Source organism: Patagioenas fasciata, chromosome 3, assembly GCF_037038585.1.
Source record: "Patagioenas fasciata isolate bPatFas1 chromosome 3, bPatFas1.hap1, whole genome shotgun sequence".
NCBI classification, from domain to species: Eukaryota; Metazoa; Chordata; class Aves; order Columbiformes; family Columbidae; genus Patagioenas; species Patagioenas fasciata.
Window position 1 is genome coordinate 94,719,373 of NC_092522.1, and position 26,664 is coordinate 94,746,036.

Sequence of the window (26,664 nt, forward strand, 5' to 3'; positions counted from 1 at the left end):
CCTGGTCTCCGCTGCCTGTCTTTTCTGACACACAGCGTCCTGCGGCAAGTACGGGGCCTTCACTTCTGAGTTGGATGATTACATTTCTTGGGGGCTCCCACAGCTGGATAGTGTAGGAAAATGTGCTCTCTTAGAGAAAGTGCTAGGTGATCGAATGAGGCTGAAATAAGTCTAAAGAAGCAGAAGAGGACAGACAGAACTATGCTTTTAATGCATCCTGTGCTGCTGCTTCCTTTTTCCTCTCTTTGCCACTCACTGATGCCAAGATACCCTTGTGCAGACACTTAGGGTGGCAGTCTGTGCCTGTCAGATGGCAGAACATTACTTTCTCTGTGGGACGCCTGGCTTAAGCATGGGTCTTTTAGGTCTTTCCTAATGTGCAATAAACCTGTTCTCATTTAAATCCCTAGATACACAGTGGTTCCACTGAGATGAGGTTCATGTCCTTGAATGTGCAGTAGACAGGGATGTTCTCTGACACTCCTGTGAGATGCTCTTTTCCTGGCTGATCACACATTTTGAATGACTGAGGGATACCAAAATGTTTACATTCAGACACTAGAAACTACATTGCATATATTTAATTTAGACAGGCAGGCCAGTAGTTTGCCTGCTATGATTTGAGTCACCTGGTATTTGGTTTTAACTATCACAGAAACTAGGCCTTTGCATGCCAGAACTGATCACCCACCTTCAGTTATCACCATGAAGCGGTCCAAAGAAATGAACCATCCTTGGGTTTAATCTATTCAATTACAGCCATGTGAAGTAGGAACTATTTCTCTGCAGTGTTTTATCCGCTAATTAAAAATAATTGCACATTTGTATATGTTTATCCAACTGGTTTTGCTTCTGCTTCCTACAGGACCGTAATGGTTCTATCAGCCACAGAACCTACAAAACAATCCATTTTAACAGCTTTATTTCAAATGCTGTCTATAACTCCAAGCATTATCTGAAAAAGAACAGTGCAATGTCGTACCTAGCTTGAGCAAATCCTGGTGTTCAGAAATGGAGGGAAAATTCAAAAGGAGCAAGCAAAAGGCTTGGCCAGCTCGTCCCCCAGCAGCATGTCCAGTGGAGAGGCTGGGTGACAGCACAAGCCCCTAAGCGGAGGGTGGGTGACCCTGAGTAGTGAGTGGGAGAAAAGTAAAAAGAACTGAGTTATTTTAGAGAAAGTGGAACAGTACATCCATGGCACAGCTATAGGAACTCTTATGTCATGCCTATCCTTTTCTACAGATGTTGGAAAGACTGGAACCAGTGAAAAAGGAAGAAACTGGGGCATGCAATTGCTGGCTAGCATCACAGTTTCTTACAAACTGCATCCAGTCAGTGCAAGGCCAAGAGTCTGCAGTGTGCTCCAATGTAGAGAATGTTCGCAGGGATGAGATTTCTTTTGTATGCATGTGCACATGCACACTTGCACACACACACTGCTTTCTAGCACTGTGTGAAGCATGCAACTGAAATGGAGGTAGGTTTTTTTAAAAACAAATGAAAAATCAGGTGCCAAGTCCTCACACATCTCTGACAAAAATCTTTGGAGAATGGGGGCAGCAATCAGCCATAGCATAATAGATGAGCCAAGCAATAAACTACTGCAAACAAACAATTCTGGACCAGATCCCGAAGTGAAATGACTGCCCACACAGCCTGATACAACACAGAATATTCACTGTGCTGCATATTGTGTAGGAAACCATAGGCACAGCCAATGATTGGTGTCATCCATCACAAGTTAGAAATTCATCCTTTGTTTTAGAGTTGCACCTGAGGCCTCAAATCAAATGTGACAATTTCTATAATAACCAGTGCTACGGTGTTTAGCAGAAAAAAAACTGTCTCTGTAGACAGTTTGTCCCTACAAATGGAGTAGTTATTTGATGGGGTTCCTCCAATTTCGAAAGGAAGAACAGTTTGCTTTGGTTATCAAGAAACAACAGTTTAATAAATAACATTTGACTTGTATGTTGTGCCTTCATTATCTTTTACTTTTTCCATCTAAGATAACCTGTACCTAAAGCTAGCAGAAAGTGACGCTGCATTATTTGGTATCGCACCAGATGTACTCAACTCACGACCTCCAAATCTGTTCTGTGGCATGTGAAAATGGTTCTGGGGTAAAAATATAGCCATTGCAATTTGTTATCAAACAGCCGAGTGTCTCATATTGTTACATCACAGATCTTGTGTACAGCTAGGAGCAGTAAATACGACACTAGCAAGTGTACAGAAACACACAGTTACCAACTTTCAGGAACACAATTAAAGAGATGGAAGAACACCAAAGAGTTCATGGGGATACCTCCTGGTGCTAAGTCAGCATTTGTGCTGCTTCCTAAACTCCTACAATTACATTTAGCTATTCTTATTGCTGCCTTTATTAAGGTCTTATAGCCATAGACTATTAAGTATTCTCTCTAGGCTAAGCTCTGAATACAACACACAAGTCTACCAAAGAAAAAAATTTTGTATGAAAAATAAGGATTAAAATGATATTTTTATTGTAATATTTTTAACTGTGAAGAATGTCAGTTAAACATATCCATTTGTAACCCTTAGTTTCTAGATTCTGCCCCAATAGGTTTTTAGGGTCCTGATGTGCTATCACATAATATCTAGAAGTGACTGACTCTGAATTAACTTTTCCGAATGACTCTTGACTTTCAAAGGAGAACAAGCAATACCTTATTCGTATGTTGCTTTCATACGTATGTTTGCATTATTTGAATGAATTATCTCTGTAAATAGGATTGTACTGTAAATGAGAAAACAATAGTATGTTCAGTCATTGGAGGGAGACGGTGTTTAGATGATTGTCCTCTAGATAAACTGCATCAGCACAACATGCGCAACTGTAATTTCATGTCCGAGATGTCTTTGATCTGGATATATCGAACTATTTATGCTCACTGCATTCCTTCATATTATTTCATTAATCACATAACAACCTTTCCACTCCTCCACTAAACATGCTAACTCTAATTGTCTCTCTGCTACACAGATGTTTCCTCATTTAGATATTCAGTGCCTGGTCATGTGTCACCCTCACTTTCACATGGATTTCAGCTCCTATTACATCACTCCAACATTCTTTCTGTGTGTGAGCCCTCTGGGTTAATATGTCCTGTTGAATAACAAATTGATTGCTGGATAGATATGAATGATAGATATACATGCTGGCCACATTATCTGCATCTGTTATACACATGCAAATGTGAAGGATGCATAGGAAACAGGAAGGAAAGCAGTTGTTTCAGCCAAGGAAGCTGGTATGAAGACATGACTGATTTCTTCAACCCACACTATTCCCTCCAATAAGTCAATGTATCAAGGATGAATCACTCAATTTCTGATCTCAAATAGTCCACAAGTCAGGGAGGCCACCATTTAATCTATACAAGGTTAAATGTTTTAATCAGAAAATTAAGGAGACTTCAGTAATTTGTGCGCACTAATGCTGTGGCAGTGTGTTTTTCTGCCACATGAAGTTTTAAAAGCATATTTCAAGCTGTGTTTAGTTATGACAGCACAGAGTGCTGAAAAATGCATTGGAAACTTTCCTGGTAGGGAAGGATTCGTAAGGTTTCAGATCATGCACTTCGTGCGTGTTGCTGCACCTGATGAATGCCTTTTCCTCAAAGTAAAGATAGGTGTGTTATTATGAAATTCTCATACAAATGCTTTTTAAAAAGGAGCTCTCAAGTCCGCCCGATGCACAGGGGAGCAGCACGGCAGAACCACGCGGGGAAGCGGCTCAGGCCAGCTCGGGCAGACCGGGTAGCACGCTGTGCTGCCTCCCTCGGGGGCAGTGGACAGGAGGGCGACAGCGGGCAAAACCGAGGGGACCCGCGCGAAACGGACTCCTCATTTACAACTTACTACTTCTGCAGAGCTCAAAAATATTCCTCCGTTAATTTAAAAAATAAAATCAACAAAAATGAAGCGAGCGGTTGCGCGCCGCTACGAGGGGTGAGTACTCGGGCATGATCCCCTCCGTCTCCCCCAGCCCAGGCAGCCCAGCCCAGCCCGGCCCGTCGGCGCTGCCCCGCGGAAGGCGTCCCGACCGCTGGCCGAAGTTGGCCCCGCGAGCGAAAGGAGCGCCCGCCGCCGCCAGCCGGGCCCTTCGCCGCGCCCCGAGGGCGCCGAGCGCGGAGCTCCGCGGGCCGCCTTCTTCCCGCGGCACCCGGGGACCGCAGCCGGAGCGGGGCGGGGCGGGAGCCCCCTCGGCCCCCGCCCGCGGGGACCCTCCCTCCTGCCTCCCCGCCCGCCCTCCCCTCCCCGCCTCCGCGCACCGCCAGAGCCGCCCGGGGAAGCGCAGGAACAGGAGCGTTTCCCTAGAGTCCCCCGCGGAGCCCCGGCCGCGACGGCGCGGCGCCCCCGGCCCAGCGCGGCGATGCTGAGGCAGAAGGAAGAGGAGGACGAGGGGAGGCGGCCGCTCCCGGAGTAGAGGCGGGAGCGGGGCTGGGCACCTGCCCTGCCGGGCTGCCGCAGGGCACCGCGGGGCGCCCCGACCCGACCTGACCCTTGGGCGGTCCCCGTGCCCGCAGGACGGAACGCCAGCCGCCCCGCGGAGGAGCGCGGGCGGGGGAAGGGGCAGCCCCGGCGCTGCCCGAGGCCATGCGCTGAGTGCCGCCGCGCCCGTCCATGGGGCGGCGCTGAGGGGCGGCGCGGCGGGAGGGCGCCGGGGGCAGGATGAAGTCTCTGCTCTTCAGCCGCTTCCTCCTGCTGCTGCCTTGGGTGCTCATCGTCATCATCGTGCTGGACATCGACAGTAGCCGGGCGCCGCTGCCCGCCCTGGCTCCCCGCGGCGGGGGCGGCAGCGGGGGCGGCAGCGGGGGGGCCCGGCCGGCGGCGGCGCGGGCGCCCCCCCAGCGGCGGCCCGAAGCGGCGCTGCCCACCATCTATGCCATCACGCCCACCTACAGTCGCCCGGTGCAGAAGGCCGAGCTCACCCGCCTGGCCAACACGTTCCGGCAGGTGTCGCGGCTGCACTGGATCCTGGTGGAGGACGCGGCGGCGCGCAGCGAGCTGGTGAGCCGCTTCGTGGCGGGCGCCGGCCTGCCCTGCACGCACCTGCACGTCCCCACGCCGCGCCGCTACAAGCGGCCGGGGCTGCCCCGCGCCACCGAGCAGCGCAACGCCGGCCTGGCCTGGCTGCGGCAGCGGCACCAGCACCTGCCGCCCCCCCAGCCCGGGGTGCTCTTCTTCGCCGACGACGACAACACCTACAGTCTGGAGCTCTTCCAGGAGGTGCGTGCGGGGCGGGGGGCGCGCCGTTCCCGCCTACCCTTGGAGGCCCGTCGCTGCCCGTCCCGCCTCGCTGCGCGGGCTGTACCACGTCCCCGCTGTGGGAGCCCCTCACCCAAATCCCGGGCACGGCTGAGCCAGCCCCGCTCCGCTGCCCGCCCCTCACCCCGGCTCCCCGGCGCTGCCTGTGTGCGACCACCCTCTCTCGATGGTATAACAGCTTCTCGTCCCTTCTTTCTACGCTTCCCGCAACTTTTTACTGCTGCTTTCTCTTTTTCCTGCTGAGCGAGGCCAAGTTTAGGGTTTATATAAGGGACCCTGTGTTTTTGTTAAAACTGAGATGAAAACCGCTCTTTGATGTTTATTTTTTTTCAGGCTGCCTCTCTGTCCCTGTCGGGCAAGCTTGCATCAAGAGCCGCCATCCTTCACAGTTTTTTCTTGGCGGGAATGAATTCACCCAGAGCTGTCTCCTTCACGTGGAGTTGCCCAGGCTTTTTGAAGCCTTTCACTCTTACAAGCAGCAAATCGTTTGTATAATCACTAACCACCCTTTCAGGAGTCTCTTTTGTGAAGGGACGTGGGGTTTTTTTGTCTTTATTGCAGCCCCTGGTGAAACACTTTGCTCCTTTTCGGTGGGAATTGGCAAGTACTTGGAAGAGAGGGTGTCCAGCTTGCCTTCGGGGTTCCCCCTGGCAGGAAGGAGCGATGTTTAATAAGTGGGCATAAAACACCAGAAGAAAGGTCGTGTACATCTTCTGTGACAGCTGGAAGAGTAACCTTGGCAGGGAGACGAGGGAGGGAAACGGAAGAGTAGATTGGCAGCGGATAGGAAACGTACAGGGCTTCAGACAAATTGTGGTCCACGACTTTTGCTGGCAGACAGTGCTCAGTGGTGCGCGCCCATATTCTGCAGTTTGGAAGCACCGTGCTTCCTCGGATGCTTTACAGTCAGTAGGTTAAAATGCGCATGGTATGCAGAAATGTGGAGCACGTGAAATTCTCCAGAGCAACTTATTTTAGAAATGCTTATGTTCGTCTGCGTTTAGATTCGTAATGCATCCCTTTCCATTTCCAGGCTGGGCAGGTGCAGGGTCCCTGTTGCACAGCAGGGATGCTCCGCTTCCTTTGCCTGTTTGGCATTCAGCGTTGAAGCCGCTAATTTGAAGACCTTTGCCTGGAGGCTAAACCTTTGTTGTAATTGATTTTCTTAAAATCGCAGGGCTGTGCTTAGTGCATTATAATGCAGACTAATTCCACCTACCGATGTTTGATGTGATGGGAGTGTCCACCCCTGTTGGGGGATATAAAGCTAATTTGGTTCAATTTAAGGGAGTCTGTAAATCGATACAGAAAATACACTTTGCCAGTATGAGTGGTGTGGGACAAAAGATATTTGGAGACGAATCTACTTTGTTTTTTTTGAAGAACAAACATTTAGGGCAAGCTAAAGGAACAGCACTGGCAGGTGTATCCCTTGAGTCACTGAAAGGGATTTGAGTCTGATTTATTCTTTTATCATTTCCCGTATTATTCTTCTAATTGCTGTGAACGATGCAATGAAAGAGGTACAAATTAACTTTCTAATCAGCTAGGAAATGCAGGAAAGCAAGGGTTTAAATCTCTCTGAAGGATTAACCTTGAAAATTGCAAGCACAACAGGCAGTCTGTGTTTCCTTTTGCTAACAAGAATGGAAATCCTGGGCGTGCGGCTCGGCAGTACTAAGGCTTCTCTTTGACCAGGGTTCAGCTGCTGGGGAAGAGGTGTTTATTCTGAGCCCAGTGTTCGCAGGCAAACACATGCATGAGTGAGTTTTCCCTGTGAAATGCGGTGGTTGGAAAGCTCTTGTTACAGGAGCTGAGAAACAGCTTTTGCTTCTGTTACCAGTGGAGGTTCCCATGTCTGGTTTCTGGGGTCACCAGCGCTGTGTGCACAGGGTCTGGGATGGCACTGGTAGCAGCACGGGGAACTCCTTGCTGGCCTGGCAAAGTTAACCCAAGTCCTTTGGCAGACTTTGCCAATGGGATGTGCTTTTACAAGGAGTGGGAGGTTGTGTGTGGAGAGAGTCTGTAGTCTTGTTTTTAGTCGAGGCACTGCTTGAGTTTGTTGGGGTTTTTTTTTGTTTTGTTGTTGTTTTGTGGTTTTTTTTTTTTTTTTTGGTTTGGTTTGATTTTTTTTAGGTTTTATTTTCTTGTTAAAAAAAAAAAAAAAAACAAACTTCTTTCTTTATGGATTCTGACTTGACAGCTCTGTAGTAAATCCTGATCTCTCCTTCAGGAATTGATTGATTTATGAGGGTAAAACATGCTCGTCTTCTCCAAGCATGAAGAGAACAACTTCAGAATGTGTTGCGCACAGATGAAATGCGGTAGTAATTCGTGTCAGAAAGTGGCAGTAACAACACCTGAGAGGGAGTTTTTTTCAGTTTGTTACCCTGCCAGGAACAATTGTCCAGAGCTGCAGTTGCATAATCCCAAGGGAGGTCTGATAAACTGTAGTCTGCTCACTGAGGAGGGTAGTGGACATGCAGAGGTACAAGAGACGAGCCCTGAATTCTGGTCCTAACACCATCCTGTGCTGGTTGGGTGACCCTCAGCATGTCACTGACATGGGCTCCAGAGGCATGTGTGTCCTGAACTGCCAGCAGCAATGTCTGCCAGCATCTGCCCACAAGCAGTTATGCACGTTTGTGGGTTTGTAAAATAGTAGGTGTGTCTTCTTTGTAGTGGCTTTCTGCCGGGTCAAAGCTGGTTTCAGTAACAGCAGGGAGGGCATGGAGGGGGTGACACCCAGCGCTAGTTAGAACCGTAAAACCAGTATGAGAGAAGCATTGGTGTGAGGGGTGCGTCTCACCCAGATGTGGAGAAAGCAGTACTAGGGAGCAGAAGGTGTGCCAGGGAGCTGCACGTCAGTGAAGGATTATGTTTAAGGCAGCTCCTTTGCTGTGGGTTTCCCCAGTGCCCTTAGAAGAAGACAGAGGCTTTTTAACAAAGCAAAATCAGCAAAGCCTTTACTGTGAGTATAGACCGTGAGGGCATGATCAAAAAGGAGCAGGCTTTGACATGAGGTGCCATGGGATACTTCTGAGAGCTTTTGATGGGGAAATTCTAATCTCTGTCCAAAGTACTTCTGTCTGGCACTTATAGAAGTGAGTACCTTATAATTGATGTGGAGTGAGCTGGGCCCAACAGACCTGGGCAAAATGTGTTTCATGGAAATCAGGAAACAACTCAAACAGCTTACAGTAGTGTTTTGCTGGAAAATGTCACCATCTGGACTGAATCTGGAACCCTCTGGTGCTGTTTATAATTGTCTTTTTTTTTTTTTTTTTTCTGAGGCATAGGATGGTATGTGAATGTATAGCGTAGTTTTTGATTGATGAAGCTGTGTCCATAAAGTCAAAATGTGCAGGGTCTGGGCAGGTTTAGCTTTTTGTAGAATAAGATGGGGAGCCTGGTTTGTCTTTCTGCTGCTACAGTGTATTCAGCATTGGCTCAGCTGAGCATTTTGTTAGGAAAGGCTCACCTTCCCTAGAAAGGCTTCAGGGAAAGGACCAATTGGTTCAGTGATTGTGAAGTTCTTTGAAGTACTAAATGGAGCTGAAGCAATGATGAAATATTTCCAGGAGTGGATGTGTGACCTTTTAGTCACTTGCAACTCTTACTGCCTGAGAATGTAATGGTGGACAGGTGAAAAAATCATGCTTTAATGCTGGTGGCTCTCGCACATTGTGTTTTGTTACTTACTATTTTGGGATCCAGATATCAACAAATTTTATATTTTTTTTCTGCTCAGGTATTATCTGTTCACCTGGAGGTGTCCATCTGCATCTCTCCTTCAAAAACAACAGTCCGCTTTTTGAAAATACCTTTTATCAGTAGAACGTCAGCCTGCATAGATAGCAAGGCTGCTAAGAGGCCTGAAATCCCAGCCACTGTGTTTTATATGCGTTGCAGATGTTTCTACATGAATCATCGTAACTTCTATTTTTTACTATAAGCTGTTCTTTTTGTAGTGACTCTGTTATAGTTTCTCTTGTGTTTGTGCTTCATCTTACTCCTGAATGCAAGTTATTGTAGTATTGTGACTGATGCCTAGCAACTGCCAGTTCTGTATTTTCAGACTTCCAGAAAGAAAACCTTAGATAAAGCTGGCACTCCACCTTCACAGAAGGATTTTGAACAGCCTAAGTGCTGGAAACCGAAGACAGACATAGCTAAGTTCCACTTCCCTTAACTCTTCACATCCTTCGCATATTTCTACATCTCAGTTATTTTCTCTGCCCCTTCTGTATTTTGAGTAGTTGGCCAAAGGCCACTTCATCCTTGGTCCATGAATGGTCATGTATGCAAGTTGGAGAAATTAGTGTTGGAGATCCCATCTACTGTTGATTGTGCAGGCTCCTCTGAAACCTGTGAGGGTGAGGGGTGAGTTGTCTCAGGAGCACAGGTCTTCTGCTTGTGTGAGAAAGTGAACTTGCTGCATTGAGAAATGTGTGGATTTTTAGAGATTCCTGCCTGGGTTATATCTGTCACCTTTGCTTATGTTTTGCTCAGATGCCTGAACTGAGCTGTATGTGAAAAATCTGGAGTACTACGTCCAGTTCTGGGCTCCCCAGTTTAAGAAGGATAAGAAATTCCTGGAAGAGCCCAGCCGTGGGCTACAAAGATGATTAGGGGTCTGGAGCACCTTTCTTATGTGGAGAGACTGAGAGAACTGAGTCTGTTCGGCCTGGAAAAGAGAAGGCTGAGAGGGGATCTCATCAATGTTTATAAATATGTCAAGGGTGGGTGTCAAGAAGATGGGACCAGACTCCTTTCAGTGGTGCCCAACGATAGCATGATGGGCAAAGGACACAGACTGAAGCACAGGAGGTTCCATCTGAATATGAGGAAAAAATTTACTTTGAGGGTGCCAGAGCACTGGAACAGGCTGCCCAGAGAGGTTGTGGAGTCTCCTTCTCTGGAGACATTCAAGCCCAGCCTGGACGCCTTCCTGTGCAATCTGCTCTGGGTGAATCTGCTGTAGCAGGTGGGTTGGACTAAATGATCTCCAGAGGTCCCTTCCAACCCCAGCCATTCTGTGATTCTGTGAAATTAAAATGCTCATATCTAAAACTATGATCTCCCTTACTGCCACCCCAAGTCCTTTAGTTATTGGTGTCTAAAATTTCTTAGCAACATTTGCTGGGTGCCTCAAGCAGGCACGTGTGGCATGTTCCACTGTCTTGTTTGAGGGTGAGCTGAGGATTCGCAGGCTGGGCCTCCTTAGAGGAACCCATGCTGTAAGGTTAAATCTGAATACAGCCTTGCAGCATGGAGCTTGAAGTAAATCACAGCACTGGCATTTCTAAGGTAAAAAAAACCAAAACAAAACAAACCTAAACCTTTTATTTAACAGCTTAGTAGTTAGCCCTGTTGCCCACTGAGTTGGGGACCAAAATTCAGTTTGCTGTTGCCTGCATAAGAATGCTCCAACTATGATGGCTGAAGCTGGGAGGCAGGTGGGAGGAGAGAGGGGTCAACCCCTTCTCTTGAAGCTGCTGTAATCTTTGCAGGTAACTCAAGGTTCATGAGGCCACAGAGAAGGTAAGAGTGATCACTGAAGAGGACAGTCAGCTAGATTGCTCTTTGCAGGAGTAAGTTAAACATCAAATTAAACAAAAAATCCATAATATTTTGAAAGTATGCTATTGCTTATCTAGTGGCCTAAATTGCCCAGGTAGGATCATCCTCAAATCAGCCAGATAGGAACAAACATTCATGAAGAACAGGGGGGAAATAGGAAACATTTTGTCTTTGCTAATGGATGTGAGCTTCTCATTGAAAGTTAGGGCTGTCCAACTCTGGTAATTTTTGTCATGGCACTGTAGAGCAGAGGCCAAATTGTGTGAATGATTCAGGCTGAAAACATTTTCTTACGCCCCTGTCCTTCACTCTCCCAGAAGGTATGAATGAAGGTAGCAGATATTCTAATGGCTGTTAATAGTTTGTAGTCCGTCCTCCCCCCCAATCCTTATTATTAAAAATAGAACAAAAATACTTGCAGGCATTGCATGTCACACAGGCTTCAGTTTTCCCATGATCATCTTTGTAAAATATTGTGAGAGCAACTCAAAAAAGACATTACAGAATAAGTAAATATTTAGTATTTATTCCAGCTTTGACTAGGGAAGGCTTAGTTCTCCTTTGATAACTTTTACGTAACTGTCCTAATCTTTATACGCTGCATTAAGCTAACTAACTTCTGTGTATATTTTAATGGATATACTTATGCAAAAGATTTCAAAGTAATAAAAGTGAATCTGTTTATCTTTGAAAACATGGAGATCTTTTATTGTATCTCTTGGAGCTGGCTGGAAAAATCAAATTTTTGCTATAGTTTTGAAAATAACATTCGGTAGCCTAGACAGAGTTGAGTATTAGCTGGCTGTCATTAGTTATTTTCTTCATAATAAAAAGATCTAAATATGAGTTAGCAGTGCATTAAATACCTTTCTAGTATATAAATGATTTAAGAATACATGACAGATTTTAAATGCATGCTGACATTCCCCTTGCATGTAGACATGTAATACCTGTGCTAAAGAGGCTGGATTAGGAAGACTGGTAGAGGAAACAGTGAAGTATCTTAAAAATGAGAGGAAACAGTAACCAAAAAATAAGAGGAGGAGAGGGGCAAATTGGAACAGACTTATCCAAGTGGAGGACTCTGCAAAGTCCCGAGCACTGTCTGTTTCAGCACTTTGACAGCATTGTTCTTCCTTGTGAAACTGATGCTGATACTATGAAATAAATTACAGAGTGGTCAGCAGCTCTTCAGAGGTACAGTGTGCACAGCCTAGCAGAATAACAGAAAGTAGGATGAGAAAAATAATGAGATGTGGAAGGGCCAAAAGGAAACATGAATAGCAAATGTTTTGGAAGTCTTCCCAACCCAGAGAAACTGGCTCCTAGCAGCTTTAGTTAAATTTAGTACAGTTTTCTCCTGTAGGGAAGCAATATTGACATTTGTGCCTGAGGATGGTGGTGTAATTTAGAAGCATTAGTCATTGTATCCGATATGTAAAATGTTGCTTGAGAGAAGGGGGGATTAGTCTGTCCTCTCGCTGAAGTGTAGATGGGGTACGAATCAGCAGAGGGTGTTTAAATCAGATGTTTGGAAAAAAAAGCTTTCTAGTAGTGAGGAGAGTGAAACACTAAACCAGATCACCCATGAGAGTTGTGGAACAAGGTAGATCGAGGACTGACTTTCTATCTGTAGACCCTTTCTACAAGTTTTCTCATGGAGAGATACCCTTTACAGTCAAGTTTGCTGACAACAGACTTGCTTTTTGAAGTTACTATCCCCTAAGCATCACAGTCCCTGAGCCCCAAAACTCCCTGGCACAGATTTTGTGTGACTCGGTACCTCCTTTGAAGTGATGGTAAGTGGGGGCAGACGCTCCATTTAACACCTAAGTAAACAGGCACAGCATCGTTGCAGCTGAGCTATCCTCCTGTCTTGTAGTGCAGTCACGTAAGGTTTGTTGAAGCAAAATTTGGCTTTAAATGACCTGTGAGTAATGCAGGATGCCTGAGAACTCGCAGGGAACCTGGCTGTGCTTGTCCTTTAACCCGTAACATTTTCCCCTCTGGACGAGTTGTAGTGAAGCAGCTCTAGGTCCTGTCTTTGGTAATGGTAATGTGGAGGTTTGTGTGTAAATCTGAGTCTCACTGGAATGGGGAGGGTGAACCTGGACAATAACCTGTAGCCTCACCAGTACAGATCACAAATTACACAGGGATTGAAATGATAGAGAACAAGGGAAAAAAAAAAAAGCTTTCTGTATGCAGTAGCTGGGTTTGCAGTTGTTGAGAGCTTTGAATCCCAAATAGAAACACATCAACGTCAGGCTGCAAAAACAGTAGGATGGTGGTTCCAGCCTGGAAGCCTTTTCACTGTAGGAAGCATGGCCACGTTTCCTTCCGTCTGTCATTTTACTTCATTCCCCTTGGGCTTTTATATTTTGTTACTGGCTTGGTATCTTCCCTATCCATCAGTCTGGCGCATCCCATTAAGCAGCTTTTCTTGATTGACTAATGAGATGCTATTTTTGGCAATGCTTTTACAACTCTCTTCTAGCGCTCAGCTACATTTTTCTGCATTTTCACTTGTTATTCTTTAGTGGTTCCTCTATTACTTCTGTATTTACTGTTATAAGCCTATCACCTTACTGGGATTTCTTTGGTCCGTTGTTACTCCTCTGTCCCACCATTTCCTTGCCTGCTCCTTCCTGATTGTGGCCACCCACCCTGCTTCGTTTGGCTTTGTTTTACCATCTTAGAGAGTCCAGCACATCATTCTTCTCCTGTGGCCAAGACCCTCTTCCAAATAATCAAAAAGTAAATAGAGGACAAAAACATTTCCAGGGGGAGATCCATCCTATCTTAAGATAGCTCTCTAAGCCAGGCAGGATGAATCACATCAGTAGGTTCCTACCTCTGTTCATTAACTATAGAAGTCTCACTAGGACAGATCAGATGCCTGACTTACCTAGCTAAGTGTCAGTGAGATGAATACCATTCATTTAAGTGACTAGAACTTAAAATGGTGAGTATTAAGATAGCATGTGCTATATTGCACCTGAAAGTGACAGATGATAGAAGAGTAATTTAAGAAGCTGTTTCCAAGTTATAGGATTTTGGCAGTTGTTTAACCCACAGCAATAAAGCTGTTCAGAATTAACATGTTTTTGAATCACCTTTTTGTGTCCCAGTGATTAGCAGCATCAAATTCCAGATGCAAGTTGGCCTTTTAATCCAAATAATAGCTTTCTCCCCATCATATATAAATACAGCCTTAGCACATCAGTATATTAACTGCAGTAATACTGTTCTCAGAAGATTAAAAGAAATATTCCTACTTTCATCTGCCTAGCATATCTTGAGGCTGTGAGGTATTTCAGAATTAGCATAAATACCAGTCTAGATGTGCTCTTTCAGTTTTTACTTAAAGGGATTGCTGTATTCTTGACACCTGCTTATTTCATTCTCCAAAATGTAACCTGTGAGAATAAAGAAAGTAACCCAAGAACAAAATAAAGCGATCTGTAAGGGTTTATTTATTTCCTTCTGGTGTGTGGTGGCTTTACTGACTTAACTCACAGGCGCCGAGATGGACCCAAGACTGTAATAATTAGAACACCTTGGTTCACTTCATGCTGCTTTCAGGAGGTCAGTAAGATACTTTTCTTTGACAAGATTCTTCCTACACTTCGTGTGTGGTGAAGTATTAATGAAGATCAGTGTGGGTGATGAGGCTCATTTTGCAGCACAGCTGCCCAGATGTTTATGGTGAGAAAGGCGCGTTGTGGGCTCACCTTGCTCCGGTGGCCGGAGCGTCTGCCCTTCTGCAGTGGTTTGTGTTGGCCCTGGGCAGCTGGCACAGGGCAGCTACGATGCTGTCAGTCAGTACACTAGTAATTTGTTCAGGTATTCGTACCCTCCAGAAGATGTTAAGGGCAACACAAAGAATTTAGCGGGCATCTGTGTTCCTCCTGGGGTTAATACTGGTGTCTGGGTGCATGTGGCTTGATCATGCCATTACAAACCTATGGGAGACTTGCCTGTGTAGAAAAGCCCAGTAGGATGACACCTTGTGTCCTGTCTGATGTGTTTGGATGTTAGTTTAAATACACTGTTAGAAAATTTTGTGAAGTGGATGTATCCTTAAAATGAGAGCTAAAAAGCTCTTCATGAGAAGGTTTGACTGAGTTCCCTATCCAAATAGCTAATTGCTAACTCTGCATTTCCTAAAGGGAGGAGTGGGAGAGATTAGAAACATAATCTTAAGCAGGGAGAACAGTTACAGACAAACACGCTTAACAATAACCTGTAGAGAGATTCATGGCAGTCTCTCACTGGCAGTTAAATAGTCAATGATTTGGATAGAATCCTTATCACGAGAAATTCCTCTATTGCCAGCTGCGTACATACCCGGTTCTTATGCAGTATGGGCTGCTGCTACCAAGTGAAATGGCCTGATTTGCTGCACTAGTTATTAGGATGGAACTGAGAAAATTTTGCTAAACGATTTCCAAGTTACACAAAGAATTGGAGGGAGAGAAGGTGCATGCCTCTTCTTTTTATACAGACTTATTTGCGGATTTTTTTAAATGTGTCTTTTATGGCTTCGCCATGTGAGACTTCTGAGAATCTGCTAATGTTTCTAGCTTAGAAATGTGAACCAGAGTGATGAGAGGTCTGTTTTTTCTGGTGCATCTCCTGGGAGTCTAGATAAGTCTTTCACCTTGGCAGAAAGTGAGGGAACTGTTTAATATTTAACCAAGGTTGTCTTTCACTTGAACATCTATTGATAGGGGACTGCACTTACAAATATGTAAAACTGTGTTTGTTTTTGCTAAGAGGAGTGCTTGGAAGAGGAAAGGGATAACATTTCCCTAAGGAACAGGCCTCAGCTACAACAGAAGACAAGAGAGTGTTTTAAAAATTGATCAAATTAAGCCCACGTTACACTGAAATAGTTTAATACTTGCTTAAAGAGGACCATATTGAAGCACGGTAGTTAAAACGGTGGCTTTTGAATCGGTGTGGTCAAATTGTGCGAGTTGCCATGTCTGTGCTCATCTTCCCCAGTTCTCACACCAGACTGCCAGGGATTTTCCCATGGGGAGCAGCGCATCAGGTTCATGTCATGTTATCTCCTGTTTACTGAAGAAAATGGCCTACTAACCAGTGAACTGAATTCACAGACTCCCAGTCATTAACGCTTTGTGCTACAGAAAGAGTAATTTTTTTACTTTCTGTAGACTCCTATAGATAGGTTAGATAAGGACCGTGTTTCCAGAATTACATTTAATTACCTTTACACCATTGGGAAAAACTCCCATTGCTGATGGCAAACCAGCAGAAGTGCCCTGCCCCACCTGCTTTCTGTGCGTTTTGGAAACTTGTGAGAGCTTTTTGAGAGAACATGTACAAGCTGGAAAGACTTAGCCCAAACTTAATCTTTTTTGGTGAGCCTTTAATAGACCTGAGCTCCATCTGTTGTATAAATCTGGTATGTTGCAGGTAGAGCAAGAGTTGTGTGTCACCATTTCCTGTAGTCAGTGTATTTGTTACCAGTCTCAAACTAGTTGTACTTAATGAAGTGTGCATTTATTAATCATTATTATTATAATATTCTCTCTCGCTGGGCTTGTACAATACCTGAGCAATCTATAGAAATAAGCCTACTGCAAGAATGCTATAGTCTTGCAGATAAAAACAATCATCTACTACACCTTTGAAAACCCAAACAAACAAGAAAACAAATACTGCTTTTTCATGGCTTCTAGAATTGTTGTTATATGAAGTAAGATGAAAAGGATATTTTCAGTAGAATTGAAGTAGAGAGAGATTTCACAGAAAATGAGTGGGCACATGCAGCTTTGAAATGCTTCCTCTCTTGGGCTGAAGTCTGTAATCTGGAGTTGCTGTTAAATACCTGGTGTTGGTGATGACTGTGCAGGCTTTCCGCCAGCTCTTAACAAACAGTCCCGCTGGGAAGCCCCCCGTGCAGTCACGCCGTGTCTGCTGCCTCTTGCAGATGCGCACAACCCGCAAGGTGTCCGTGTGGCCCGTGGGGCTGGTCGGAGGACGACGATACGAGCGCCCGGTCGTGGAAAACGGCAAAGTCGTGGGCTGGTACACAGGCTGGAGAGCTGACAGGCCCTTTGCCATTGACATGGCAGGTAAGCACCACCTTTCCTGATACACAAACTTTCCTCATAACCGTTCTTACATTTTTTTATGATGGGACAGAAGCAGGTGTCTCAGCGTAAGCAGCTTCTAAAACTTCTGAAGTGCGGCCGCTGTTACGGAGCCCTTCAGCACTGAATATCCTGGAAGTCTTAACTTGCACGGCTCATCTAATTAAGCTGCTTCTTGGTAATCTCCGAACTTGCTTTCAGTTGTTTTTAATTTTATGAGGCAACTTGGCTTTTATGTTGTATAAATTGTTTGTCTGAAACAAGTTAATTGTAAATTAATCCATCCAGTTAATTTTTGCAAGGAGCTCGTGCCTTTCATTGTGTCATCAGTCTGCGCCAGGTGGTATAAATACAGACCCTGCTTAGACCTCATATCATAAAATGCTATTTTATGATGAAATTATTCATTTTTTATTGGTTATTTGGAATGACAGTGGTAACTGTAGACGGATATAGTTTGAAACACTGGGCTTAGGGGAGAAATCACTGACAGCCATGGAATAGCAGATGAAGGCAGAAAAACTTCAAAATGGATTTAATCAATCATCTGCTGTGAAGTTAGCACACCACATAGTTCTGTCTTGCTGTCAGTCCATGCTTAGACAGTCTTTTGTACGTATTCAGAACTGCCACTTGGGTCACCTGCGTGTAGAAGTCTGAGTTTTGATGTAGTAGCAGCTGGTTTCCCAGCACATGATACGATATTTGCACTTAAGCATCTTCTGTATTCAGGAATGGGGACACTAGGAATACAAGGGCAAGAGCAGGTAGAAATAGCCAGCTGTTTTCTGGTACCCTTATGATTTGGGAGAGGGAGACAGACAGTGCCTTCTCATCTCAGTAGGATATTTTTATGTGGATTGAAATGTTTGATGAAAAATATGTACAGTACTTATAGTACAATTAGTTAAAAAGAGCAAAAGAGAACTAATAGTTGTTAACACCTCAAAGACAGAAACATTAATGGGTGAATTTTTCTGCCGTGTAGAACATTTCAATACCATCGCTTGGCATAAAAATAAATATTTGAGTGTCCAGGAAGAAGAAAGGGAGAGCTAGATCTGTCAGTCCCTAAACCCCTGCAGCCTCTTGAGGACTGCAGCTGTGCTTTTTAACACTCTCTGCCTGTGAATTTATAGATACATATTGATACTATGCTGTAGAAGTGGTTACTTAAGGGCATTATAAAGGCGATGGCATGGTTCATAATTCATTAGCAGCAGGCAAAAAGCCATTACACAACAAGGGCCAAGGGACTCTAACGCCAACATGAAGAGACACATGGAAAGCTCTTAAGTTATTGTTGATACTTGGCAGTCGCTGGCTCGAACACTGGGGTGAGGGAAAAGCAGCTCCATGGGGAGCGTTACCTGCTCGTGCTTTTACTGAAGTCACGGGAGAGGCAGGGTTATCGAGACAAAGCTACAAGAGTGTAGGAAGTGATTGCGGATCCACAAACAAGGAGTTACTACTTTGTGCGAGAAGCTTTATTAGTTTTAAAAATAACTGAAGAAATTAAATTGCATTTTTAATATCAGTGAGGAGAGAAATGAATGCTGTGTAGGCTGGTAAAAAATTAAGCTTGCATCTTCATTCCCCTCAGGAATATGGTGGAAGGGCACAGACAAACAGCACAGGACCTGTAAATCCAGAAGTGCGTATGTGTCTGAACAGGTGCAGGATGATATGGTAACATGCAGTTTTCCACCCTTGTCCACACCAAATCCCCAACAGACCCACTGGGACTTGGAAGGCTTGCTGACAAAGCCGAGTCCATGCTGTAGTATATTACTGGTGTTCCTCCTTCTGCCGGCACCAAATATACAAGCAACTTAGGGTATACCTAAGTTGCACATAAGGAAGATCAAGGATCTCTTTGGAAAATATTGCCATGAAAAAAATAGGTACATACATTAAACTGCTCAGCTGTCTACAGCTGTTTGTAACTAATGTTCTGATTCCCAAGGCACTGGTAAGGAGGTTCTTTGTTTTACAGAACTATCTTTTTGTAGTGATTTTCATAAGAATTTGATAATGAGGCTGTGTGTGAAAGGGATGACCATTTAAAAGGTTTGGGACCACTGGTTTAACTTGTAGCTGTTCAGAGGAAGAGCATCCTTGCTTTTAAGCAATGAACTTATTCTAGACTTCAAAATACAGGGCCAAATTCAAATCTACTGCAGGTGGAGACAGGTCCTGCTAATTTAATTGGGATCAGCTCAAAGTCCCTTGCTGGTCAGCTTTCTAGATTCTTCTTTGAAATGCACTCACACAGGGCAATAACATTAGATCAGCAAACATGGGTTATTTGTTTTGAGAAGTTGGTGGTTGGTGCTGCTGTTCTCTAATGCTAAATTACATTCAGAAGGCAGAGTAGCTGCCTACTGTGTTGCTTCTTGTCCGCCAACCAACACACCATACAAATTTGTTCTGGAGTTAATTTTAAGTTTCACCTCAGTTTTAACTGTAGGTGGGTTTTAAGTTTGACACAGAATTCCTTACCCTCTGGGAAGAAAAGCAAGAGAGAATTGGGTGGTTTTGACCACCCATGAGAAAAAGTTACATGGTGATTCTCTTAATGTCAGGTTCAAAGCTCATCCGCTGTGCCCTAAGTTCCTCCGTTAGGGCTTGAGCAACCACCTTTTTGTTTGGATTTTGCTGTAGTTGTGAGATCTTGAGTACATTTCATCTTTCTTATGGTTCCCTGAGAAAAAAGGTAGTCTATTAATGACACTGAAAAATATGGCATGTTTGTCTCAATCTGAAAGAACCAGTGCTGAAAGTCACAAGTACAAACCAAAATTTTGAGTGGCTGTGGCAGACACCACACTCAAAAAGAAAAAAAAAACCAAAACCCAATCCACCCCTTTATTAAAGGGTAACAACTATTGTAAATGTTGAGTTATAAACAAGAGCCTCTTTCGTGGTGAATTAACTGTCAGCAGATGCCTTTATTGTGAACTATAAAAACTCCTGGTTGAGCCTCTCTGCCTTATTGGAACCAAAATAACAGGTCACGGGGAAAAGACAACTTGAAAGCAGCAGACCCCAAGCCACAGCATGTTCAATAAGCTAAAGGTGGTACCTGGAACTGTGTGGAAACCAGTACATCCGTTCCAACATCAGCACTGAGCAGTAGCATTTGCACGATCTGGAAATGATAAACACACTCAGTCTCTAGTTTGCCTTCAGCTACTGCCCTGTCTACAGCATTTAGGAAGCAAAAGCATTAATCATGGCAACAAAATCTTTAAAGACTGGCTCAGTTTAATGGGATGAAGAAAAATGGTCTTTCCTTTTAACAGAAGCCATTGATCTAACACCAGTCAAGGTGTGAATTACCAGAAACAACTTTGATTGAAAGAAGCACAGATGTAATCTTTGCCATGTCTCCCAGGTATCTCATTCTCCAGCAAATTAATTCTTATCTAGGTGGCTCTTCAGCCAATTATATTTAATTTACAGCCTTGCATTAAGCACAAAAAAAACCCCTAAACACCTCTTCACACTCGAGCTATGAAATTGTCCTGTGGCATTTCACATGAACTTAAGCCCAATATGACCATGTAGGAAAAACAATGCAGTAAAATAACTGTGTGCATGTAGCACTGTTCTGTTGTGCTATACTGGAGACAGTAATCCCAGATCAAGCCCTGTTTAGGGATACAATTCAAGGGAACAGTGGTTTTTCACCTATTACCACAGGATCATTATCTACTGAGGTAAATGACCAGTGCCAGTCTGGTCAAAACCTGGGCCATCTCTTCTCTTTTTGATGCCAAAATGATCCATGATAAAAAGTCAACTGCACGTTGTCACTAGAAAATGGTTTTTCCTCAAATTCATCTGGAGTCTTATCCACATAAATACAAAATGTCACATTCAGGGTTAAAGCAGTTCTAAAGCAGAGCTGAAGAACTAGAGAGCCAGGAGAGAAGTCTCCCTGAATTATTTAATCTTTTCAAGTTGCTGCTTTATTTATTGGATTTTTTTTAAGAAACAGAGACTGTATGACCACTGATGAAGGAAACAGACCTCAGGCCAGTTACTGCACAGTAGTCCATGTCCTTGAACACTCAGTTTAATAATTTGACTCTTATTTGATGCCTGAAAACAGGGTGGATTTTTGATAGCACCCTAAATTGGTGGTTTGCAAGGGCAGGTTACCTGCAGTGTTTATTTCCTTTTCTTCTCCATGGATGACCAGCTTAAACCTTAAAAATTGCATTTTAAATCTTTTTTAAAAGAAACACAGCTCATACAGCTGATGAGGGCTCCAACAATGCTTTCCCTTGCAAAGTGAACATTTTTTGTGCCCAAAATATCAAGCACCCTGAAACCCAATTGCACCAAAAATTTATATTGTTTGTTCGAATTTAGAAAAAAAAACCCTAACCAATTGTACTGAAGTGAACCAGGCCGATTTGCTCATCAGCGATGCGGCTGTGGGCACCTTTCAGGGTGCAGAAGGGGCTGTGCGCACCGCAGCTGGCTCTGGCTGAGGGGTTTGAACGCTCACCCTCAGCTCCTCACAAGCGCTCACACTTGGCCATGGGCAGCGCTGGGACCGAGCCCACCTTGAGGTCCCGTGGAGGAAGCAGCGAGGCCTGCAGGCTGCTGAAGACAAACCCCTACCAGGGAAGAAGAGTCCAAACTGCAGTCTTTTACCATGGACACATCTGCATAAGCCCAGCCTAAGCCCAGCCGCTGCAGCAGAGAACGGTGGGATTCCAACATCGCTGCTGGTGGGTGGTACAGGCTGCGGAGCAGGAGCTGCAGAGCTTCACGCCACACATGGAGTGAGGTCAAGCTCACACCTCCTGCAGGTCTTCTACTCACTAGAGTGCTTTGCAAGGTGTGGATAAGCCCATTCCATCTAGACACCTTTATCTTAGGCAGGATAGAATGTTTAAAGTTAAACATGTTTTCTTCAACTGTGTCTGTCAGTGAATTGGGAACCTCAATTTACATCCAACCCATAGTCTTCAGGTGCAGTGTCCAAATCTTTATTAAAAAAAAAAAAAAAAAAAATCATTTCCTGGTGCCTTCCCGTACTTTGCTACAAATAAGAGCACAATAGTTAAGGTGAAAGTGGTTTCAGTGTCTCTTCTTTACATGTGATGCAGTAATTACTTCCTCATTTGTTCCACAAAAACCACAGATACTTTAAAGGAAAATACAGTAGCAAGATAATTCTGGTATAAAGATTTATGTTCCATTAGAGAAAGTTATACAAATTTAAAAATGAGAATTTTTTAATACTAGCTTTAAAAATAAATGTTCTTGAAGTTTTCCAGAACAGATGTCAAAACTACAAAAAGTACTGTGAGTGCTGCTGTTAGAAAGGGACAGCTGGAGCCACTTGGAACTGATGAAAAAAGGATTTCTGTGACAGGCTTGGCAATTGGACATAAGGAGTTAGAAATGTCATTTTTCTTTACAAGTATATCAGTCAAGTTTTGAGTCATACTTAAAGACACACATATGCGACTGAGCCTTGCTGAGTGAAAACCAGAGTTCTCTTAAATAATGGCAAACTGGAGATTAACGCGAGCTGCTTCAGAGAGGGCGAGTTTGAACAAACTAGTGATTTCACAGTTTGTGACCTCCCTTTGAGGGACACAATACATGTTACCAGAGGAATGTGTTGTAGAGACAGAGGCACTGTGCACGGAGCAGCTGCAGCGTGTCCTGCAGCCACCACTGATGAAAATGGTTCACAGGCCCACAATAACTACATTGTGTACAAGGCAAAACATTAATATGACTTGTCTTTCATCAACAATAATATTAAAACTCTCTAAAGGCTGAAAATCTCTAAAGACTGCAGTTGTTATGTCTAAACACACTATAACCTTTTTTCTGACTTTCACCTTTAAGCCTCGAAGTGTTTGTACAGTATAAATTTCATACATTTTTATTTTACTTAAAATTCAGTTTTATTTCTTAATTAGCAGGAGAAAGGAAAGACAGTCCGAGATCTTGGCAATACCTGACTTTTCAGGCAAAAAAGCATATATTCTCTACGTGATGGGAAATTGATTAAACAATGTTGAAAATATGGTGCAATTAAAAAAATGTGATTGCCTCTTCAGGGCAAAACAGAACCATCAAATTTACACATTTTTAAAAAGAACATGGGAGATTTCTAGGCCTGAGTGTAACCTGCACAAAAATGTGAAGCCTAAAGGTTTTTCTTAACATTTCCCCCCCTCTCTCCAAGGATTTGCTGTGAGTCTTCAAGTGATTCTGTCACATCCAAAAGCCGTATTCAAGCGTCGTGGTTCTCAACCGGGAATGCAAGAATCTGATTTTCTGAAACAGATAACAACAGTGGAGGAACTGGAACCCAAAGCAAACAACTGCACGAAGGTACTGATTCCACACTCACTAAAACACTTTCATGTCAGCTCTGTAGATGACCGTACTAACACAAATGTTGTTTTATAGGTTCTTGTTTGGCACACACGAACAGAAAAAGTAAATCTAGCTAATGAGCCAAAATACCATCTGGACACAGTCAATATTGAGGTATGATGTGGAGTCACAGCTCCAGAGGAAGGACAGTACGATGGACGTGTCCAAAGGTGTTCAAGTTCAGCCAGTGAAATAGTCTGCTGCTGCACCAGGCCTTTCCATAGGCATCTGCTGGACTTCTGTGGAAACAAAAGAAAGTTGTCAGACACTCTAATAAGCAAATCAAGTGGGTGTGCTTTGTTCTAACTCGTTTGCATGCATTTCTGACCTCCCGTTTTAATAAACTGACACTTACCTTTGTTTTAAAGCTGTTTCCACATAGTAAAAACAATCAAGAGAAATATGGCTGCAATGGAGTATCTTCAAAAATCGTCATTTATGTATATACTTTTTGTATTTATCCAGCTTAATGGTGTATTTATAAACTGCTTTTAAATCAGGAACGGTTGGTCTAAATATTCGCATAAATGGATCCTCCAAACTGAACATGTTTTCCTTCATTAAAAATAGACTTCTTGAAGAAATAGTGGTCAAATAGGTCATACAATAATGAAATAAAAACCCACAATCATTCATGGATTTATCCTTTTAATATCGGGAAATAACATTTCATCATTACGAGGCACCATAAAATGTAAACACAATCACTGTCATAAACCTGGATATCTCTGCAAGAAAAACTATATCTGTTCGCACTGAGTTACCTGGTATACATATTGTGCCACTAGTTTTCAGCATTAATACTGTGTACGTGCCTCGTGAGCCACATTGGATACTTTATCACAGGAAACTCAAATGGATCAAATGCTCATTTTTAAAAGAATAAACTATTGATTTGTAGAACTACAGCAACATCCAGGTTTATCTTTCTTTCGATAACCATATTCCCGGTTATGCACACCATAATAACATCACAGTGAAATGTATGATGAAACAAAATTTGTTTGATACACTAGAAAACAGTGATACATTTACATTCTATTTATATATGATTAAACATTTGTTCATACAGTACCTTCTACAGGATTACTGGGTAATTTGTGGGGATCAGGGTTCATATTTTTGGATATTACTAACATGATAGCTACATCCCTTATATGAAAACATTTGATCTAGAATTTTGAGGGAAAAAAATCAGTACGTGGTTAAGCAGCTTCTTAAATATATGGTCTATGAAATCATATGCATTGTATGAAAACGCTGCCAATGATGTATAAATGTATTCTGGATCTGCTTTTCACTACATCAAATTTAAATCAATATAGACCACAACACGGTCAGTCAGTTATATTCTTAATCTGAACAGCTGGGGAAAAAGAAAAAGAATATGTACATGGAAGGAACAGCGAAAGTAAATGCATCTGCACAAGGAATGTTGGGTGGCTGTTCTGGGCGAGGCTCCTATTGTAGCTTTCATTTCCACAGCTGTGTGCTGAGCGTCTGACCAGAAGAGCTGCCCGTCCAGCCCGCTGCTGTGCTGGGGGGCTGCCCAAAGCCCATCGCCATGCTGGAGCTGCTGAGGTTCATCCCAGCCATTTGCTGGTTCATCTGTGAAGGGTACACATGAGCACAGTTAGCACCGCTAGCCAAAAAGCAGTCACGCTTCCCAAAGCAGCAACCCAGTTAAAGGATGTATCCCTCCAATTAATATTTCTCATAAAAATATTGACTCATTCTAAGCATTTTTCAAGAGAGCAGCTTTTCTGGGAGCAGTTGCTGTTCAGGCGATCACGGTCACACAGCAGCTGTAGGGCTGTACACGCCAAGTCTGTATAAACCCTCCACGAGTGAATTCACAGAGCGTGTGACAAGGGAATCCAGTGTGTCTCAGCTGATAAGAGCTTGCTTTTGGAGTTTCAAAGCTCACCAACAAAATCGTGGCAACTGCAATAAAGAAACACCAAAGCAAATAACGCAGCCTTGTCTACACTGGCAACTCCAGATGGTTTTTGTTCCAGCAATGTTTCTTTGAAGACCTCAAAGTCTTGGATACACAGGCTTTCATAGCAATTGTCCATTTAGGTGGCAATCAGCAAAGAATGAGGCAGATTTATAAACCTGAGTATTACTTAAATCTAACCATCCTTTGCTAATGAATCTACTCAAGATACCATATTTTCTTAAAAACAAGTGAAATCATTCACATGAAGTTAAAGACAATAATCTAGTTAAAGGTAGGAAAGAGCTCAAAATTAAGCACATTCACTTTAGGGATGGTGCAAAAATGCTTCTACTCTCTACAAATATTACCTAATCACTGTAATTTTCAGTGCTCAATGTAAAAATGTTCTTCAGGTTACTCTCCCTCACCTTCTAAAAAATCAGTACTTATTGACAAGCCAAAACCCTAGCTGTATAGCCAGAGTAAAGATGTCCCTTCTCATGAGTCTCAGGGCAAAAGAGCATTTGCAGCAAATAGTTGGAACTGATGAAGAGGGATGTTGGATAAGCAACATTAGATTCAAGTTAGAGACAGCATTAGATAAAAATCAGAGTTCACCTAAACATGAGCAAACAATACTGGGTTGCAAAAGAAACTGAAACACTGGTGAAAAAAAAAGTAAATTGCAAACTAATATTTCAGGGTAAAATTCAGCACTGTGTGCTTTCATGTGTGCATATGCAAGAACAATCCATCACTGAACATGGAAATTCAAAAAAGCTGACTGAAACATGCTTAACCTAGTTGTAAATCTCTTTTGGAGTGGAACTCTCAAGCAGCAGCCTACAGCAAGCACGCTGTTCTGGTGAGGAGAGCAAGCTCTCCCCCCTGCAGCTGGAGCCAGAGATTAATCAGGGCCTCCTGACAGACCGTGGAAGGAATGTCATGTACTGATAAGATCTGATGTGCCACACGTTAAGAGCTTGTCCTAGGAGCCAACTTTTCATATTTATGCGATAAAATGCATAATTTTAATTTCAAAGCTGCTATGGCTCTTTTTCAAGTTAGATATCTAAAAAATGACTGCTGGCAGTAAATGCACGGATTTTTTTTTTTGGTTTGACATTTTGAAATTCTCACCTTTTAAAAAATTACTTTCAAAGCAGCATGACAGCCAGTGTTTGCAAATACGGGCTATTTTATCCGTTTAAGAAACACTGCTTACTTTCATAAATGTTCACACTGCAGGACTGAGTAGAACAGTAAAAATGAATATAATCAAGTCTAAATAAGTCACTATGG

The 26,664-nt window shown here is 43.5% G+C and overlaps 2 protein-coding genes across 4 annotated transcripts in view; one reads left to right on the forward strand and one right to left on the reverse strand.

Annotated features, from left to right (window-relative positions):
- Nucleotides 1-4,305: 4,305 nt before the first annotated feature.
- Nucleotides 4,306-24,328, forward strand: B3GAT2 (beta-1,3-glucuronyltransferase 2). 2 transcript variants are annotated; one of them, XM_065833577.2, is made up of 4 exons: nt 4,306-5,256; nt 16,841-16,985; nt 23,227-23,375; nt 23,454-24,328. In XM_065833577.2, exons 1-4 carry the CDS (start codon nt 4,699-4,701, stop codon nt 23,538-23,540), a joined length of 939 nt encoding a protein of 312 aa, XP_065689649.1. In that variant the 5' UTR covers nt 4,306-4,698; the 3' UTR covers nt 23,541-24,328. The 2 variants fall into 2 exon arrangements, with proteins under 2 accessions (XP_065689649.1, XP_071663020.1); XM_071806919.1 differs by lacking the exon at nt 4,306-5,256 and adding an exon at nt 5,442-5,464.
- Nucleotides 24,052-26,664, reverse strand: part of SMAP1 (small ArfGAP 1) — a 93,694-nt gene continuing 91,081 nt past the window's right edge. For both annotated transcript variants that reach the window (XM_065833576.2, XM_065833575.2), the window contains one exon: nt 24,052-25,028. In XM_065833576.2, coding sequence (XP_065689648.2) covers nt 24,894-25,028 — 135 coding nt within the window. In that variant the 3' untranslated portion in view covers nt 24,052-24,893. The remainder of the gene's footprint in view (nt 25,029-26,664) is intronic.